Source organism: Bison bison, unplaced genomic scaffold (genome assembly GCF_000754665.1).
Source record: "Bison bison bison isolate TAMUID 2011002044 unplaced genomic scaffold, Bison_UMD1.0 scf7180017864456, whole genome shotgun sequence".
Classification (NCBI taxonomy): Eukaryota; Metazoa; Chordata; class Mammalia; order Artiodactyla; family Bovidae; genus Bison; species Bison bison.
In genome coordinates, this window is record NW_011495018.1 from 1305207 (window position 1) to 1322139 (window position 16933).

At 51.0% G+C, this 16933-nt stretch overlaps 1 protein-coding gene across 1 annotated transcript in view; it reads left to right on the top strand.

The window, feature by feature from the left end:
* The window catches only part of TCERG1L (transcription elongation regulator 1-like), a 205641-nt gene that overhangs the window by 188007 nt on the left and 701 nt on the right, over positions 1-16933 (top strand). Inside the window, exons 14-15 of the mRNA XM_010859562.1 lie at positions 7392-7481; positions 12583-12701. Coding sequence (XP_010857864.1) covers positions 7392-7481; positions 12583-12701 — 209 coding nt within the window. The remainder of the gene's footprint in view (positions 1-7391; positions 7482-12582; positions 12702-16933) is intronic.

Consider the following 16933-nt stretch of genomic DNA (forward strand, 5'->3'; position numbering starts at 1 on the left):
TGCTCCTTAGGAAGCTTACCCGTTTCGTGTTCCTATGGCAGCTCTTCAAAGTCTCACCAGGCACATGCCACTAATAAAATAAGATTGTGCCATCGAAGGAGTGCACGTTCTTTATAGGAAAGATGCAAAATTCAAAGAACAGAAATGAAAATCACCTGAAGTCCTAAGACACAGTTATTGCCATCAATGCATCCCTTTCCTTCTAGTCTTTTTATCCTAGAAACAGATTTTAAGGCAATAGCAAAATCAAACATTAGTATTATATAGTACAATACATATCATACGGTATAGTTATATAGTATAACCAGGATTGAACCGTGGTTAAACGTGGCTGAACCAATGTTTTATTTATTTGTCTATTAACTCGGGCTGTGCTGGGCCTTCACTGCCTGCAGGCTTTCTCTAGCCGCGGTGCGAGGCTGCTTATCACGGCGGCCCCTCTCGTTGCAGAGCACAGGCTCTAGGGTGCCGGGGGCCTCAGTACTTGCGGTTTGAGGGCTCTAGAGTTCAGGCTGAGCAGCTGTGGCACCGTGGGGCTTCGCTGCTCCTCGGCACGCGCCGTCTTCCCTGACTAGGGATCAAACCCGTGTCCCCTGCATTGGCAGGCAGATTCTTCACCACTGGACCGCCAGGGAAGTCCCATTTGTTTTTAAAAGATAGGTAATTTGATAAGGTTCAACCTAATTTATACATTTGTATACTATTTCTCCTTTGAAGCAGTTTTAAAATATTATTATAAACCTTTGGAAACATTTTTATGAGGATATAATTGTCAGTTTGTTGTCCATTCAAAGCGCCCTCATTTTCATTCATTTAGTCTCTGCCCAATTTTGCTAGTTTAAATAGTATTCCGATGACCATACTGATGCATGAATGTTGGTTTATGTGTGTGGGGGGTTGCTTCCTGCGTGCCGTCAACATCTGACCTGTGTTATCAAATTGTTTTGGAAAAAGTTGTTTTCACACAGTGTATTCTCCCAGCAGTGTTTGAAAGTTCCTGAAAATTTGTTTTCTCAGCACGTTCCACCACCACTGAATAGTAAGAAGTATAGATATTTACTACTTATTATTTTTTGAATCTCATGGTTCCTTCCCTTTGATTTGTGTTTTCTCTCAGCTTTTGTGCTGTGGTTCTTTCCTGAATTAACTGCCACAGCTTTTGGTGATTCCACTCCGCAGGTATTACTGTGGTCACCTCTCTGTTAGTGATTAGACAGCGATCTAACAAGAAGATGACCCGAGGGGCGGGGCACATGGACCACCCACTCTAAGCTTAAGATGGGAGTATAACTAGCCGTAGTGTGAAAACCAAGTTAGGTGAGATATTGTGGAATAACAGTGCAAGATTTTATTTACTGATCAAAATACACACACACACATACACACATAATACAGAAAGTGGTAGAACACTGAGCACTGGGAGATGGGGTGAGTCAGTCAGTTCAGTCACTCAGTCGTGTCCGACTCTTTGCGACCCCATGAATCGCAGCACACCATCTTCCGAAGTTCACTCAGACTCACGTCCATTGAGTCCGTGATGCCATCCAGCCATCTCATCCTCTGTCGTCCCCTTCTCCTCCTGCCCCCAATCCCTCCCAGCATCAGAGTCTTTTCCAATGAGTCAACTCTTCGCATGAGGGGGCCAAAGTACTGGAGTTTCAGCTTCAGCATCAGTCCCTCCACTGAACATCCAGGACTGGATCTCCTTGCAGTCCAAGGGACTCTCAAGAGTCTTCTCCAACACCACAGTTCAAAAGCATCAAGTCTTCAGCGCTCAGCCTTCTTCACAGTCCAACTCTCACATCCATACATGACCATAGGAAAAACCATAGCCTTGACTAGACGGACCTTTGTTGGCAAAGTAATGTCTCTGCTTTTGAATATGCTGTCTAGTTTGGAGATGGGGTAGAAGTCAACAAGTCCCAGAGTCTGGGGGCGGGCACCAACCCCTCTGTCATTTCGGGATTCACCTGGGGGTCACCTGGCTCACGAGACCTCTCCACAGGCTGACCATTCCCTCTAAATTTAAGGTTGGAGCATTGCCAGGGACAACACTGCACCAGGCAGGGGTGGGTCAGGAGGAAACCCCCCGCTTCCTGCCCCGTGATTGGATGAATCGCAGGCGGGCCCCGGCAGGTCCTGTGTGCTCCTCCAGGGTTCCCCTGAGGGGTGGCTCCTGGGGGCCCTGCTCTCTCCTGCATCACCCTCAGCCCGTCTCCTTCCCCTCGTCGGTGGCCTGTATGCCTGGAATTACCTCCCAAACGTCAAGACGACCCTGCGTCTGGGCAGGCTGAGCCCAGAGCATGGCCTGCTTGCTGCATCCTGTGGTCTGCCCGCCTGGAGCTGCCTTGAATTGTCAGGAACTCCAGAGCCAGAAATAGAAGACACAGCTGTGCGTTCCAGGAAATTGGATAAAGAGGGTAATGGTGTGAGTGCTAATTGCAAGGAACACGCCGTCTGTCATCCGCAGAGCCGCAGGCAGCAAGGAAGACGGAGCAGAGGCCCAGAGGAAGGGAGGGCGGGCGGACAGGGCGTGTGTGCACACCCGACCTTCAGGGTCAGGGCTGGGTGGGGGGCGGAGGGCAGCCCTGCAGGGAGGGGAGGCGTGGAGTGCGCCGCTGACAGAGGTGGTGGTGTTGGGACCAGGCTGGGGGCTGGAGGTGGAGAGCCAGGAGGGCACCCCTGCCAGGCAGGCAGGCGGTGGCCCCCGACCCCCAGTAGGGGCGGACCCCGTTCCACGATGTGGAGCCGCGGTCTTAGCCTGGGGACTGCTCCCCCGCCAGGGTCCACGCGGCGGCTCCTTCCCTGTGCCTGTTCTGAACCACAAGCTCTGGCGTCGGCCCTCGTAGAAATGGCAGGGAGCGCAGTTCAGACACTAAGGATGAGTCGGGGCCGGGGAGAGTCTGCTGGCAGGATGCTGGGAGGAAGGAAGGGCCTGGCCACCAGCCCAGCCCAGGGGACCGCTGCCTGAGCTCTCCTGGTTCCCAAACGATGGCGATACTCCAGGATGTGCTCCAGGGGGAGGTCAAATAAAGACGTGTGTGAGCGCTAGCCGGAGCCCTAACCTGGCGGCGTGGGCCATGTCCACACGCACTCGCACCAGCACGGAGCACCGGCCTTCGCCCGTGGCAGGGTGTCACCCAGCGTCAGCACCCTGAGGTGTTCAGATGCTTCTGGGAGTATGTTGCCGACTGTCAGGAGATGATGTGAACATCACAGAACACAGCCCAGGAGGGGAGACGGAACCACCCCAGACCCAGCCAGGCTGCAGGGAAGGACTGACTTCCACAGGAGAGGGTCTAAAATGGGCTGAAGAATCCCACTATCCAGGACCAAACCACATGTAAAATGCCATAGTATCAAAGGGAGGTCTGTTAGGCAGATGAGGGATGAAGACCAAGGTGGAGAATGAAGGCCACGTTGGAGGCAAGAGGGTGCATTCGTCTCAGGGACCTGCTGTGTGGGCACATCCTGACAGTGGTCCCAGGACTCCCACCCCGGGACACCCATCCCAAATGACCCTGTCCCTTGAGGGGGCTGGCCTGCGAATAGGATGGAGGTATTCCCCTGTGATGCTGTGATAGTATGTTACGTAAGATGAGGCCTCATATATAGAGATTCTCCCACCGGTTTCCAGGAAGGCGCCCTTTTGCAGAAGGGGCCACGACAGGGAATTTGGGGACCCCTGGGAGTGGAGAATGGCTCCCCACTGGCCTGCAGCAAGAAAGGGGAGGCCTTGGCCCTGTCCCACAGAATAAGCGTACCAGGACATGCCTGCAGAGATGCAGCCCTGGGGAGGGTGGTCTTCCATCAGGAGTGAGTCTCACGGTTGAGGCAGCAACAGTCATCAGGGTCCTTTGGGAAGAGTGGGTCTGGTGGACAAGGCCGTGCCCCCTGCAGGCACTGCCACACCCCATTTCACACTTGACTGTCCAGCCTGCCCATCGGCTCCAGCCTCGGTCATGGGCCCTGTGCCCGGGCTGCCCTCCCCAGCACTGCGCCCTCCTCCGCACGTCAGAGCATGCGCTGGCATGGCTGTCAGGTTACGTGACGACGTCTGTCTTCTCATCACAAATTAGTCTTTGTGGAAATGACTCTTCTTCCTTGCATGTTGTTCAGTTGCTCAGGCATGTCTAAGTCGTGTCCGACTCTGACCCCATGGACTGCGGCATGCCAGGCCTCCCTGTCCCTCACTATCTCCCAGAGTTTGCCCAAGATCGTGTCCTTTGAGTCGGTGACGCCCTCCAACCGTCTCATCCACTATTGCCCCCTTCTCCTTCCGCCCTCAATCTTTCCCAGCATCAGGGGCTTTTCCAAGGAGTTGACTCTTCACATCAGGTGACCAAAGCATTGGAGCTTCAGCTTCAGCATCAGTCCTTCCAATGAATAATCAGGGTTGATTTCCTTTAGGAATGACTGGTTTGATCTCCTTGCCTTGTATATAGATTGTAATTTCCTAATTTCCTTTGGAGCCAAGGATGATCTCTCTCTCTCTCTCTCTCTCTATATATATATATATATATGTATATTTTTTTTAAGTTTAGTTTGTTATATATCTAGAACTCCAAAAATTCTCATCACACTCGTGGAGTCAGTTATGTGATACCAGTTCTTAATAATCACCTGCCTTTTGTACAGAGCTGGAACCTTGAAGGGGTTTTCAGGGCTCTGTGTGATGGACTGACCCCATCTGACTGGGCTGAATTGAAGGTGACCATCCCTTCTCTCATGTCCACCTTAATGCTCACATGGTCAAGCATCAGCTCTGGCCAAACAGAGGGACCATTCTGCCCTGATGTTCTTCTGGAGTCCCCCCCACCCCCTCACCCAGCCATGACATGTCAATACTTCACCATGTTCTTAATCAATTGAGAAAGATCCCTGGGTGGAGCTTGGTTCACCCTGCCCATAAAAGAGCTCATGAGTTTTAAAAAGAATTTTGATTTTTATTATTGAATACAGAAACTGTAAATTTAGAAAATCTTTACAATGTTCTAAGCAAGTGAAAGTTGCTCAGCCATGTCTGACTCTTTGTGACCCCATGGACTATACAGTCCATGGACTTCTCCAGACCAGAATACTGGAGTGGGTAGCCTTTCCCTTCTCCAGGGCATTTTCCCAACCCAGTGATGGAATTCAGATCTCCTGCATTGCAGGAGGATTCTTTACCAGCTGAACCACAAGGGAAGCCCGTTCCAAGCAAAGCCCATGTCTATCGAAATAGTATCTCTACCAGCCATACTGTAACCTGCTCAGAAGTAGGAGCGGGTGGGCCTTGTTTGTGAAACCTGCCCATCAGCTTCTCCTCTCCACTGCGCTGAGTCCATCCCTGGCCCAGGCCCCTGGGCGCACATCGCATCTGGCTTTTCCCATTACTCTCAGGACAAACCCCTGGTTCCTGAGGAGGCCGGCGAGTGTCCCCACATCCACTCAGGCCGTCTCTCCCGCTTCTTCCCAGCTCTGCACAGCCTCCTACATCCCCCTGAGACCCCCACATTCCCGCAGTCCCCGGAGCCTGGCCTCCACACCACGAACAGCCCCTGCTGCACACCCTCCCAGGCCCCTCCATGGGCCAGGTCCCGACACCACCGCCCTGGAGACAGCTCCCCCCAGGCCGATGGGGGCCCTTCTCTGTGCCCTTGGCTCCTGGGCACATCTCTTTGTACCCAGAAGGACACTCATGCCCCCAGGAGATCCTGAATTCACTTTCTGTCTCACCCCCCACCAACCTCTCAAGGTCAGTGGCCTTGATTTATTTTCTCTGAACCCATAGCGCCCAGCAAGGGGCCTAAGACATAGCCAATATTTAGTCAATGTTTTTAAGTGAATAAATTATTTTTGGATGACTTAGAAGTTTTACTGCCCCATCAGCTGAGAATCTGGAAGTCGAAACCTCTCAGCAACAATGAGCTGCTCACCTGGATCTCAGGTCCCAACACCTTCTTCGATAAGAGGGACCAGGGCTTCTCAGAGAATGCTGATTCTAGGGCCAACGCAGGAGAGATAGGAGATCATCCTGGAGCATCTTCCAGGGCCCAGAAAACGGAACAGTGGGGATACGCTCCCAGGGCACGGGAGGCCAACAACAGCCAACCTGGAGCAATCTGAGCACAAACCAGCAGTCAGATTAGATTCCAACCCCAAGCGTGAAGTACATATCCATGAGTTTAAACTGACACAAACAGATGGCTGAACTAAGAAGTAAATGTGGGAGAATGGATAAATCCCCATCCAGAAGGATTCCAAGGCACTTGTACAGATTCTTCCGTATCAGGAGGTGGGTCAGGCCCCTCAAGTGGCATCATCGACTCAATGGACACGAGTTGGAGCAGCTCTGGGAGATAAGGAAGGACAGGGAAACCTGGAGTGTTGCAGTCCACGGGGCCACAGAGTCAGACGAAACCGAGCGACAGCGGGACAGGCACACAGAGACCGCCTCCAAAGGGGACAGCACGACTCAGGGAAAAAGAGAAATGCAGAGAAGAGAGACCCCGGCCAGGCGGCCAAGGTCAGCACCAGCTGTGGTACATCACGTCGGCAGTATGGACCTTGACAGGAAGCGCACGTTACTCTGGGGTCTTCCTCCCCAAACCCACAGTGGAACCGTGAGAAAAGCTGGGACAAAACCCAGCAGAGGGGCATCTCATGGAACACCTGACTGGCTCCCCTCAGAGCTGTCAAGGTCATCCAGACCAAGGAGAGTGAGAAGCTGTGTCACCCCTGAGAGCCCGAGGAGATGTGAGAGTCTGTGTGGTGTTTGCCCTGGGGGGATCCCAGGATAGAAAAATAATTAGGCAAAGACTAAAGAAACTGAGTAAGGCGCAGACTCCTGTTAACAGTCGTGCTGCGATGTCAGCGAGACAGTAAGCCGGGGGTGGGCTGGAGGCTGACTTCATCGTGTTCTCGCAAGTTCTGTGTAAATCTAAGCTGCTATAAGATAAGGCAGTTTGGTTAAAAAGCTACCTACCTGAAAAAGGTTTAAATGTTGATTAAAAATCAATTAAAATTATGCCAAATTCTGACTAATTACAAGACGCTGCCCTCCGTTAAGGCCTGTGGCATCCTGAAAATTCTTACAAGTATAATTTCTCTTCTCAAGATGTGACATTTGAGAATGTCTCAGACTCACAGATACAATCAGGGCTTTAGATCAGGGCACTTGGTCCTGGAAGATATCCAGGGAAGACATAGTGTCATGAGTCTAGAAATTAAATTTTCTTATGCTCGAAAAATTGATTTTCTTAAAAGTTTGACAAGTCAAACACTTTTAAATGCCGCTGCGTCCCCAAACCCGTGGTTCCTCAGGGCTGTTTCTCACCATCGACCAGTTCGTTGTGACTCAGGCTCAGCATTAGATGTTAAAAGCAACTCTATTGAATATCTTTCTTCAGGTGTCAGCGTTTTCCACCTGGGAGAAAGAATTACACAAAATTGTGTTTGATCCACGCTATCTCCTGCTGAACTCGGAGGAGCGGAAACAGGTAAGGTGGAGGGAGGCACGCTAATAGACTCGAGAGATGAGGCTTTGAACTGATGCTCCGTCCAGAGGTTTCTGTGGACGAGCGGGTGCCTGGTGTCCTCGCTGTGTCTGTGGGGAAGCTGTGAGGTTGAGTGCTAGCCTGTGAGCTGTGAAGGGAAAGTGCCCTGGGTACAGAGGGGGCTTCCCTTGTTCCTGCTCTTGGCGAAATGTCTGGTCATGACCCCCAGAGACAATACTCATATTCGAAGGTAAAAACTCAGTTTGGGGGCGTGTTAACCATATCCTAGATGACTGTATTAAAAAACGTAAGATCCAGTGTAAGAACAGTGACATAGGAGAGGTCCAGGGAACACAGGAACAGAAGTAAAGGATGGACGCTTCTAGAAAACAGATCCCCAGAAATGCAAGAATGGGTTGCAGGTAGCTGGCCTGGAGGTCATTTTAAATGGGTAGCTGGTAGGAGTCTACCCTGGCGTGTCGACCAGTCCCATCAGGGACCCAGAGCCACTTCCAGGGTTAGACAGACAGACGATGGCTGTGCGGGCTGGTGGGGAGGCCTGAGTTCTCACAGCTCCACTGATGTCTGTGGCTCCCGGAGCACATACAGCCAAGAAGGGCCCTGAGAGAAGTTCCAGAAGGATTCCGGTTCTGCTTCTGCATCTCTGGTTCCATCCCAACCGGGCTTCTCCCCCAGACTTCCGAGTGCAGAGGGGATGCCTGTGGAGAGTGGGTGACCGGGAGCCACCCCGGGAAGCAGAAGCCCCTCGAGGGCCCTCTCAGGGAGGGAGCTGGCATCACGGGCCATCAGAAGCATCCGTCTGATTTCAGATGCGGGGTCCTGGAAAGCCGGAGCCAGGAGGACAGAAAGTGCGGCTTTGTTTTCAATTCTGTCATCAGCTCATGAAGTTCCCTTAGGGTGCAGACCAGGGGCTCAAGAGAAGGCACTCGGGGAGGGGCTTACTTGGAGTCTGGACGTTTTATATCTATTTTCCCCTCAGCTGAGAAAACCGGGCGACTTTAATCATTGGTAACATCACCCCCTTTTGTTGCAGTATTAGAAATCAGAAAGCTCACTCTCCAACCATGACCACATATGGTGAGAAGCTCGTTTAATTTGGTGACAGGATCACTTTAAGCCATAACTGATAACACTCAGCACAGCTGCCAGTGGCGTCTCACTGACCGTCGAGGTCAACGCTGTTGCCTCCAGTCCATGGATGTTTTCAGAGGCCATCAGCCCCTTAAAGGAAGCTGAAGAAGTAAGACTCTCCTCCGCTGATGGTTTGATGTTTACCCGTCTCTCAGAAGGCAGGGTGCTCAGGGCCTGTTTGCTTGCTGGATGGACTGGGCTCCCCGGCCAAGTGGGGACTCCTGCCTGCCGTCTTGAGTCTGGAGGGGTGGTCATGATACGAGAAGCACCCTCAGGAGCAGCCGGGCTGGAATCCCGCAGCCCTGGTCAGAGAGGCAGGCTCCGACGGGAGGGCCTGGGGTGCCAGGATGCACAGGGGGTGGACAGACCAGACTAGATGAACGGTCAGCTCACACCGAGTCCACCCTTTGCGTGGAGCTCGCAGGCATCTTTGTGAAATCACCAGGGGGCACGTCGGGCCCTCCGATGTTCACACGGCACACAGGAGGGGCTCATCCCACAGTGTGGTCCCCGAGCCCCGTGAGGAGGAGGAGGAGGCCAGCTCCCCATAGCTGACGTCCTTCAGCACCAGAGAGCCTCAGAGGGAACCCGGCACCGTCAGAGAGACCCACCTCCCGGCAAAGCGGCATATTGTCATTTCTCAGAGGCACAGAGCTGAAGCAGAGCTGATGAAGGAGACGGTATTTGGGGCCCATTCAGAAAACACGGTCCTCTTTATGAATGGATCTGGCTGGAAGCAGCGGTCCTGGGCTCTGCGGGGACCCACTGTCCCTTAGTGTTTTGCGGCAAAAGCCAAGGCTCAGTGTGCTCATTGCATCCATCCCTCTGCGGGGGGCTGCAGGGGAGTGGTGAAGGGGCCTGACAGAGAGCAGGGCTCTGGGGAGCGCGTGTCAGAACTGTTTCTATGGCAACAAATGGCAATCCATCTTATTTCACCGAAACACACCATGACAAGATAATGGCCAGTGGTCTGTCTTTTAAAAAGTCATGCCCCACTTTGAATAAGACTAGTGTAATTTGTTAAACAGGAGGAAAAAAAACCTGTTACATTAAATTATAGCGGCATAAATAAAGCACAAGAGCAAAGGCAGCGGAGAGAGCAGAATCTGATTAGAGGGATAAATGGTTCCAGGCAGACAGAGAAGCAGGTCTTTCTCACAGCTCTGACCACTGCCAGCCAGGGTGTCTATCCAGATTTAAAATTAATAGAGCAAAACTCTGACTAATGATGGAGCCCCACGCTTGTATTTGGATAATAACCCTGCATTCACCTTTTTTATTAGCTGAAATTGTTAGAGAACTGGAGAGCTTACGTTACCATTTGCCTTGATACGTATATGCACCCTCTCCATCTAAGTCCTGTTCGTGAATATTTTATTTCGCTGATGATTCTTCTGGGGGTGAGAAGCATTTTGGATTTATAGTCCCACAAAGGCTGCCAGGACTGCAATGGAATCTGAAGCCATCAGGCAGAGCCAAGGAGACACACTCTGCCCGGGGAACAATGGGGGCTGTGACTGACCATGTGGTCACTTCCGGCTCTGTGTCCTCAGGAGGATCCTTGGGAGGAGCACAGGAGACTCACTGAACTCTTGGTTCAAATTCCAGGATCTGCAAAGGCCACTGATTGGGTTGGCACACAATTGCTATTTATTGGCCTAATAGGACCCAATGTGAGCTTTTATTAATCTTTTTTATTTATGTCCACATACACATCTGAATTTCCCATGCAGTGATGGGACCAGAAGCCATATCTTTGTTTTCTGAATGTTGAGTTTTAAGCCAGCTTTTTCACTCTCCTCTTTCACTTTCATCAAGAGGTTCTTTAGTTCTTCTTCACTTTCTGCCATAAGGGTGTTGTCATCTGCATATCTGAGGTTATTGGTATTTCTCCTGGCAACCTTGATTCCAGCTTGTGCTTCATCCAGCCTGACATTTCGCATGATGTACTCTGCATATAAGTTAACTAAGCAGGGTGACAGTATGCAGCCCTGACGTACTCCTTTCCCGTTTGGAACCAGTCTGTTGTTCCATGTCCAGTTCTAACTGTTGCTTCCTGACCTGCATACAGGTTTCTCAGGAGACAGGTCAGGTAGTCTGGTACTCTTTAAGAATTTTCCACAGTTTGCTGCGATCCACACAGTCAAACACTTTGGTGTGGTCAATAAAGCAAAAGTAGATGTTTTTCTGGAACTCTCTTGCTTTTTCGATGATCCAACTGATGTTGGCAATTTGATCTCTGGTACCTCTGCCTTTTCTAAATCCAGCTTGAACATCCAGAAGTTCATGGCAAATAGATGGGGAAACAATGGAAACAGTGAGAGACTTTATTTTGGGGGGCTCCAAAATCACTGCATATAGTGACTACAGCCATGAAATTAAAAGACACTTGCTCCTTGGAAGAAAAGCTATGACCTACCTAGATAGCATATTCAAAAGCAGAGACCTTACTTTGCCAACAAAGTCCATCTAATCAAAGCTATGGTTTTTTCCAGTAGTAATGTATGGACGTGAGAGTTGGACTAATAAGAAAGCTGAGCGCCGAAGAATTGGTGTTTTCGAACTGTGGTGTTGGAGAAGACTCTTAGGGTCCCTTGGACTGCAAAAGAGCTCCAACCAGTCCATCCTAAAGGAAATCAGTCCTGAATATTCATTGGAAGGACTGATGCTAAAGCTGAAACTCCAATACTTTGGCCACCTGATGTGAAGAGGTTACTCATTGGAAAAGACCCTGATGCTGGGAAAGAATGAAGGCAGGAGGAGAAGGGGATGACAGAGGATGAGATGGTTGGATGACATCACTGACTCAGTGGACATGAGTTTGAGCAAGTTCCGGGAGTGGTGATGGACAGGGAGGCCTGGTGTGGTGTACTGCATGGAGTCGCAAAGCGTCGGACACGACTGAGCAACTGAACTGAACTGAACAACCCATCTAAATGACCTCTAGTATATCCTCCTTTTAATGACCTTGAAGCTTGGAGAGCACCGGGAATGACACAGCTGTCTCCACCTCCTTTGGCCCTCGTCTGCAGCTGACAATTTTCTGATATTACGACAGGGAGCGGCCTTAATCCAAGCAAGCGAGGCTCACTCCAGGCACTGCTGCAAAGAGCGAGTCCCTGGTGGCATTGTGTTATGTCAGCTGCTGGTTCCTGAGAGAAACCTCCCCAAAGTTGTGGGTGGATTTGCCTACCAGATGATGCCCATGGCCTTTTAGATGAAGGGGCAGGTTTCCCTGTTGAGGGAGCCTTCAGGCCCACTTCTCATCAAGCAGGGGGCGGGAGTGCAGGACCCAAGGGTCAGGGCTCCCCACTGGGCATTTCCATAACACCCAGGAGAGGCTCACCTCATCTTCAGAGTCCTGGGGAACCAGACCCCCCTTCACAAGGGGCTTCTGGGAGCCTCAAGGTGGGGAAGTGAGAGATGCTGGGTTGACTTTCTTTTCACAAGTTCAAAGTCATTTTGGAGACTCAAATGCCAGTTACGTTGCCCTGGGGATTGCTAGAACAAATTGCATACTCTCCTGTGTCGTGGTACTGCTGGCTGGGATGTGAGAGTTGGTGAGAAAACTCACACGGTAAGGGAAGCTCCAGGCGTTCCAAAGAGAGATACTGAGGCCCTGGAGCTGGGTTTCTAAACTGCCCTCTGCCCCCACTGCCTCTAGAGAGCACCCCTGAGTCATTCCAGGGATTTCTAAGCAAGCTGACTCAGTGTTTGACCGCAGATCGCACCTGCAGACGGAGCGCACTGGTCTCTGGGAGAGCAGGTGTGACTGTGGACACACTCGGTGTCACGGAGAGACCGTGATGGAAGGCTCTGGCTTGTAGCTCCAGCAGCCGTGAAAAAGACAGGCTTAGCTCAGATCCTCGCTGTTTTCCTGTTGGGTGCGAAGCCCGAGATTTCACTTCTGATGTGCAGTCTTGTAATACTTCTCTTTTGTGTGTGTCTTAAGATATTTGAGCAGTTCGTCAAGACAAGAATAAAAGAAGAATACAAGGAAAAGAAAAGCAAATTGCTGCTAGCCAAAGAAGAATTCAAAAAGCTTCTAGAGGAATCCAAACTGTCACCCAGGTATGGAGAGAGAGCTAACATCAGGCAATTTCTGGGGCTGGAAATTTACCCCATTTTATGAGAGGATTTTTTAAAATCAGTGTGGGTTACATCCGGTGACCTGTGTTCCATCGAGCATGTAATTTTGGAGAAGGAAGGACTTCTCCCTGTGCTGTTCATGAATGGACCTCGCAGCCCTGCTTCGAGGGTGCTTCCTACCTCGCAGCACCCGGCAATGGGGGTGCTGTCTGCTGACCAAGGGCACCCTGGCCATTTTGTCCATCCTGCATGATGGTTTTCAACCTGTCAGCAGCCCAGACTCCAAGGCCAAAATAACTCATCAATAGGTCAGCCCTCATTAGATTGGTCTAAGTCCTGATCAAATGATATGAGAGTGAAAATCCAAAATAACATACAACAGCAAAATAAACTCCACCAGCCTGGGTTCCACACTCCTGGGCAGCTGTCCAGAGTGTAATATGAAGATGGTCCTACACGGGCCAAAGGGAGGAGTGAACTTGGCCATCAAATTCACCTAAGATAATCAGGCATTATGTCTGAGAAATAAAACAAGCTGATATGAAAATGATGTTAGAAATAAAATAATGCATAAACTTAACTCTTCTCAAAATTAACTTTAATTGACTGACATTTAAAAATTAACATGCATATACTACTTTTAATTATAAAACTATAAATTTTATGAGTAAAAAATGATTAATTTTGATTTGTCCTAATTTTCAATTAGGACATTATTTTTTAATGGACATTTGTGCATTTTTATTTTTAATAATAATGCTGATAGTGTACATTTTTAATAGTGCTTAAGGAGAAAGCAATGGCACCCCACTCCAGTACTCTTGCCTGGAAAATCCCATGGATGGAGGAGCCTGGTAGGCTGCAGTCCATGGGGTCACTAGGAGTCGGACACAACTGAGCGACTTCACTTTCACGTGTCACTTTCATGCATTGGAGAAGGAAATGGCAACCCACTCCAGTGTTCTTGCCTGGAGAATCCCAGGGACTGGGGAGCTGGTGGGCTGCCGCCTATGGGGTCGCACAGAGTCGGACACAACTGAATCGACTTAGCAGCAGTAGCAGCAGCAGATCATATTTAATTGGGCATTAATTGACATTTGCTTTCTGTGCAGATGTTGGCATCTACATTTTGACCAGTAACTGGCTAACTCACTTGGTCAATAATTGGATAATGTGATTTTGTATTGGTTATATAGCCCTCCCCTGGTGCCTCAGATGGTAAAGAATCTGCCTGCAATGCAGGATACCCGGGTTCGATCCCTGGGTCAGAAAGATCCCCTGGAGAAGGAAAGGGCTACCCACTCCAGTATTCTTGCCTGGCGAATTCCATGGACAGAAGAACCTGGTGGGCTACAGTCCATGGGGTCACAAAGAGTCAGACACAACTGAGTGACTAACATTTTCACTTCACTATGGGTCCTCAGAAAACTTCTCAGCTGTTTAGAGGGTAGGTACTTCCTGAATGAATTAGCCCCATCGCCAAATGCTAACCTTGAAAAGTAAATGTGGGTCTAATGATTTGTAAATTGCGGTTTTCTACGGGAACGCTGGGTTCAGGTCATGGATTTGCCCCACCATCCTAGTCAGTGACCCTGGGTCGGGGGTTGGTTCTGGAGCTCCTGCATCAGTGCAGAGCGGCCTTGCCCATCCTTGGTCCTGGCCCTGGGTCAGGCCCTGGACCTTCACAGCTCACGTGTCTCCATCTGAGGGGATGAGTTGCCCTGCTTCACTGGCCTCTAGGAGGACGGCGTGTGGGGCAGACCAGGCAAGACGCGCAGTGCCCGGCAGGTCCTTCAGACTCTCGTCCTTACCACTGCGCTGGCCTCAAGGACAGTTAGCTCATGGTCTCTGTCCATCCACTGCCAAGATGCTAACCATAAGCCAGTGTGTCTCCCCGTACCGTGAACATATCATGAATGCAAAGGAGAAACATTCAGGCTGTATTTGACAATTAGGAAGATCACACACACACAGAGAAGGAAAATCAGTGCTATAAATGGATATACTCTTTGTTGAAATTAGATCTAATTCCTGCCACTTTTTAGAAGTGTACACTGGGCATACAATACTTTTGTAATTACAAAGCTGGCTTGCGTTTCACAGGCAGCCAATTCCGGGATGTTTCAAACCCTTTCCAGATCCTCTTCACGTTCTCTTCCTGCCATTCACAGGTGTCCTAGCGGCAGCAGGCCGTTCTTGCTGCTGCCCTCTGGCCCAGCGCAGGCGTCCCGAGGACCCTTGGTGACACCTTCCATCATCCTGGCTCCCATCCTGACCACAGGGATAGTCCAGGGCCCACTCCCAGCCCTGCCCAGCTCTCAGGGTCTGGGGGCAGGGAGAGGAGCCTCGGGGGAACATCCCTGTGGGCTGTGGGACCAGCACTCTGGCCGGATCAGCCTCCTCCTTCTGTGGACAGCCAAGTCCCTGCCAGGGAAAGGAAGCCGCAGTGCTAGTTGCTCAGAGAACTTCCTCAGGCTCACTGGACTGTCCACCAGGGTCAACAGTAAGGCAGGCTGCCCCCGAGAGATGGCTAACAGCTCACAGAGTTTTGATTCGTTTTTCTTTTCAGGGATGCTTCTTTTCAGAGGTGCCCGAAATAGGATTTCTCTAGAAGGGTCTCTACCCAGCCCCCTATTGAAAATGCTCAGGCTCCCTCTAGACACCCCAAGATGACAAGCACCCCGTGACTCAGCGCCTCACTTTCCTCATGCAGACGGGTGATGGAAGTACAAATAAGTGTGTTAGTCCAGGACCAGGCAATTGTGAAATCATGGAAGGAATGGAGGGAAGAAGGGAGGGAGGGAAAGCAAGAAGGGAGAATGCTGGCAACCAGAGAGAAATGCTTTCTGTCTAGGAAGCCTGGGAGCAAGCGGGGTTCTGGAACATTCCTGGAGAACCCGAGTGCTCGAGGAAGGTGTGAGACACCTTGTTAGTGAGACACAGTCACAGTTGTCGCAGCTTAGTCACGTCTGACTTTCCCACCCCGTGCAATGCAGCCCATCTCTGCCACGGGACTTCCCAGGCAAGAATACTGGACGGGTTGCCATTTCCTTCTCCAAGGGATCTTCCTGACCTGCACCTCCTGTGTCTCCTGCATTGCAGGCAGATTCTTTACTGGGGAAGCCAATAAGGGTCTACTAATTATTGGTCTTGTCTCTTAACAGCCGTGTCAATATAATCTTGTTATTCATGTATTAAAGGTAAAGAATCTGCCTGCAATGTGGGAGACCTGGGTTCGATTCCTGGGTTGGGAAGATCACTTGGCGGAGGACTTGGCAACCCATTCCAGTATTCTTGCCTAGAGAACCCCCATGAACAGAGGAGCCTGGTGGGCTACACAGTCCAGGGGGTCGCAAAGAGTCGGACACGACTGATAGACTGAGCATAGCACGTTAAGTTATAAGAATTCAATGCAACAATGAAATCTCTGCAATAAAAAATGAAATTGTCCGCAAAGAGAAACTGGAGGAAGAGGTCTCCCCCAGCACAGGGTGCGTGAGTTTCTCACACACTCTGGGCCCTTCCTGCAGCTCCAGGTACAGCTCTTGCAGGAGCCCCAGGCAGGAGGCAGATAGCCAATGTCCAGGCACCCAGCTACCCAGGGCCCCTGCCCCCTGGAGCTGTCAAAACCCTTGGCTTCAAGCTCACAGCTGGGAGGAGAGGCAGCTCTAGGGACCAGGTCCTGGCCGAGGTTCCACTTGTCCCTGCAAGGCTGCATCCACTCCCGCCCTGTGAGCTTCCCTGGCCCCTCAGGCCTGGCCTGGCTGGGATCTCTGAGCTCCTTACAGGTGTCTCCCTGACCTGGCGATCACAGGTTCAGTGAGTCAGTATTCGGGTGCTAAGCACATGCCACTGGGCTTAGACCGTCAAGAGGCTCCATAGAAACAAAGCAGGTAACGCGCTTCCACTCGCAGGGAGAGGCCAGTTGAGTCGCACGACTGAGGCTCTTCAAGATGACATCTGTGGTGAGGGCTGTGAGAGGGAGCCTCTCTGTGCATGGGAAGGTGCTAGAGCCTGGGTTCCCGGAAGCCGATCCTTTGATCTGCACCTTGGCTGTCTGGGGCCAGGGTCCTGTGTTTCCACGTCCCAAGCTTCTCGGGACTCGCCGTGGGGAGTGGCTGCTGTCTGGTGGCTGCCAGCTGGCAGGGATTCTTTCCTTCCTGAGCTCACTGTCCGTGGGGGCTGCAATCGCTGGTGCCTGTGACATCCTTTGT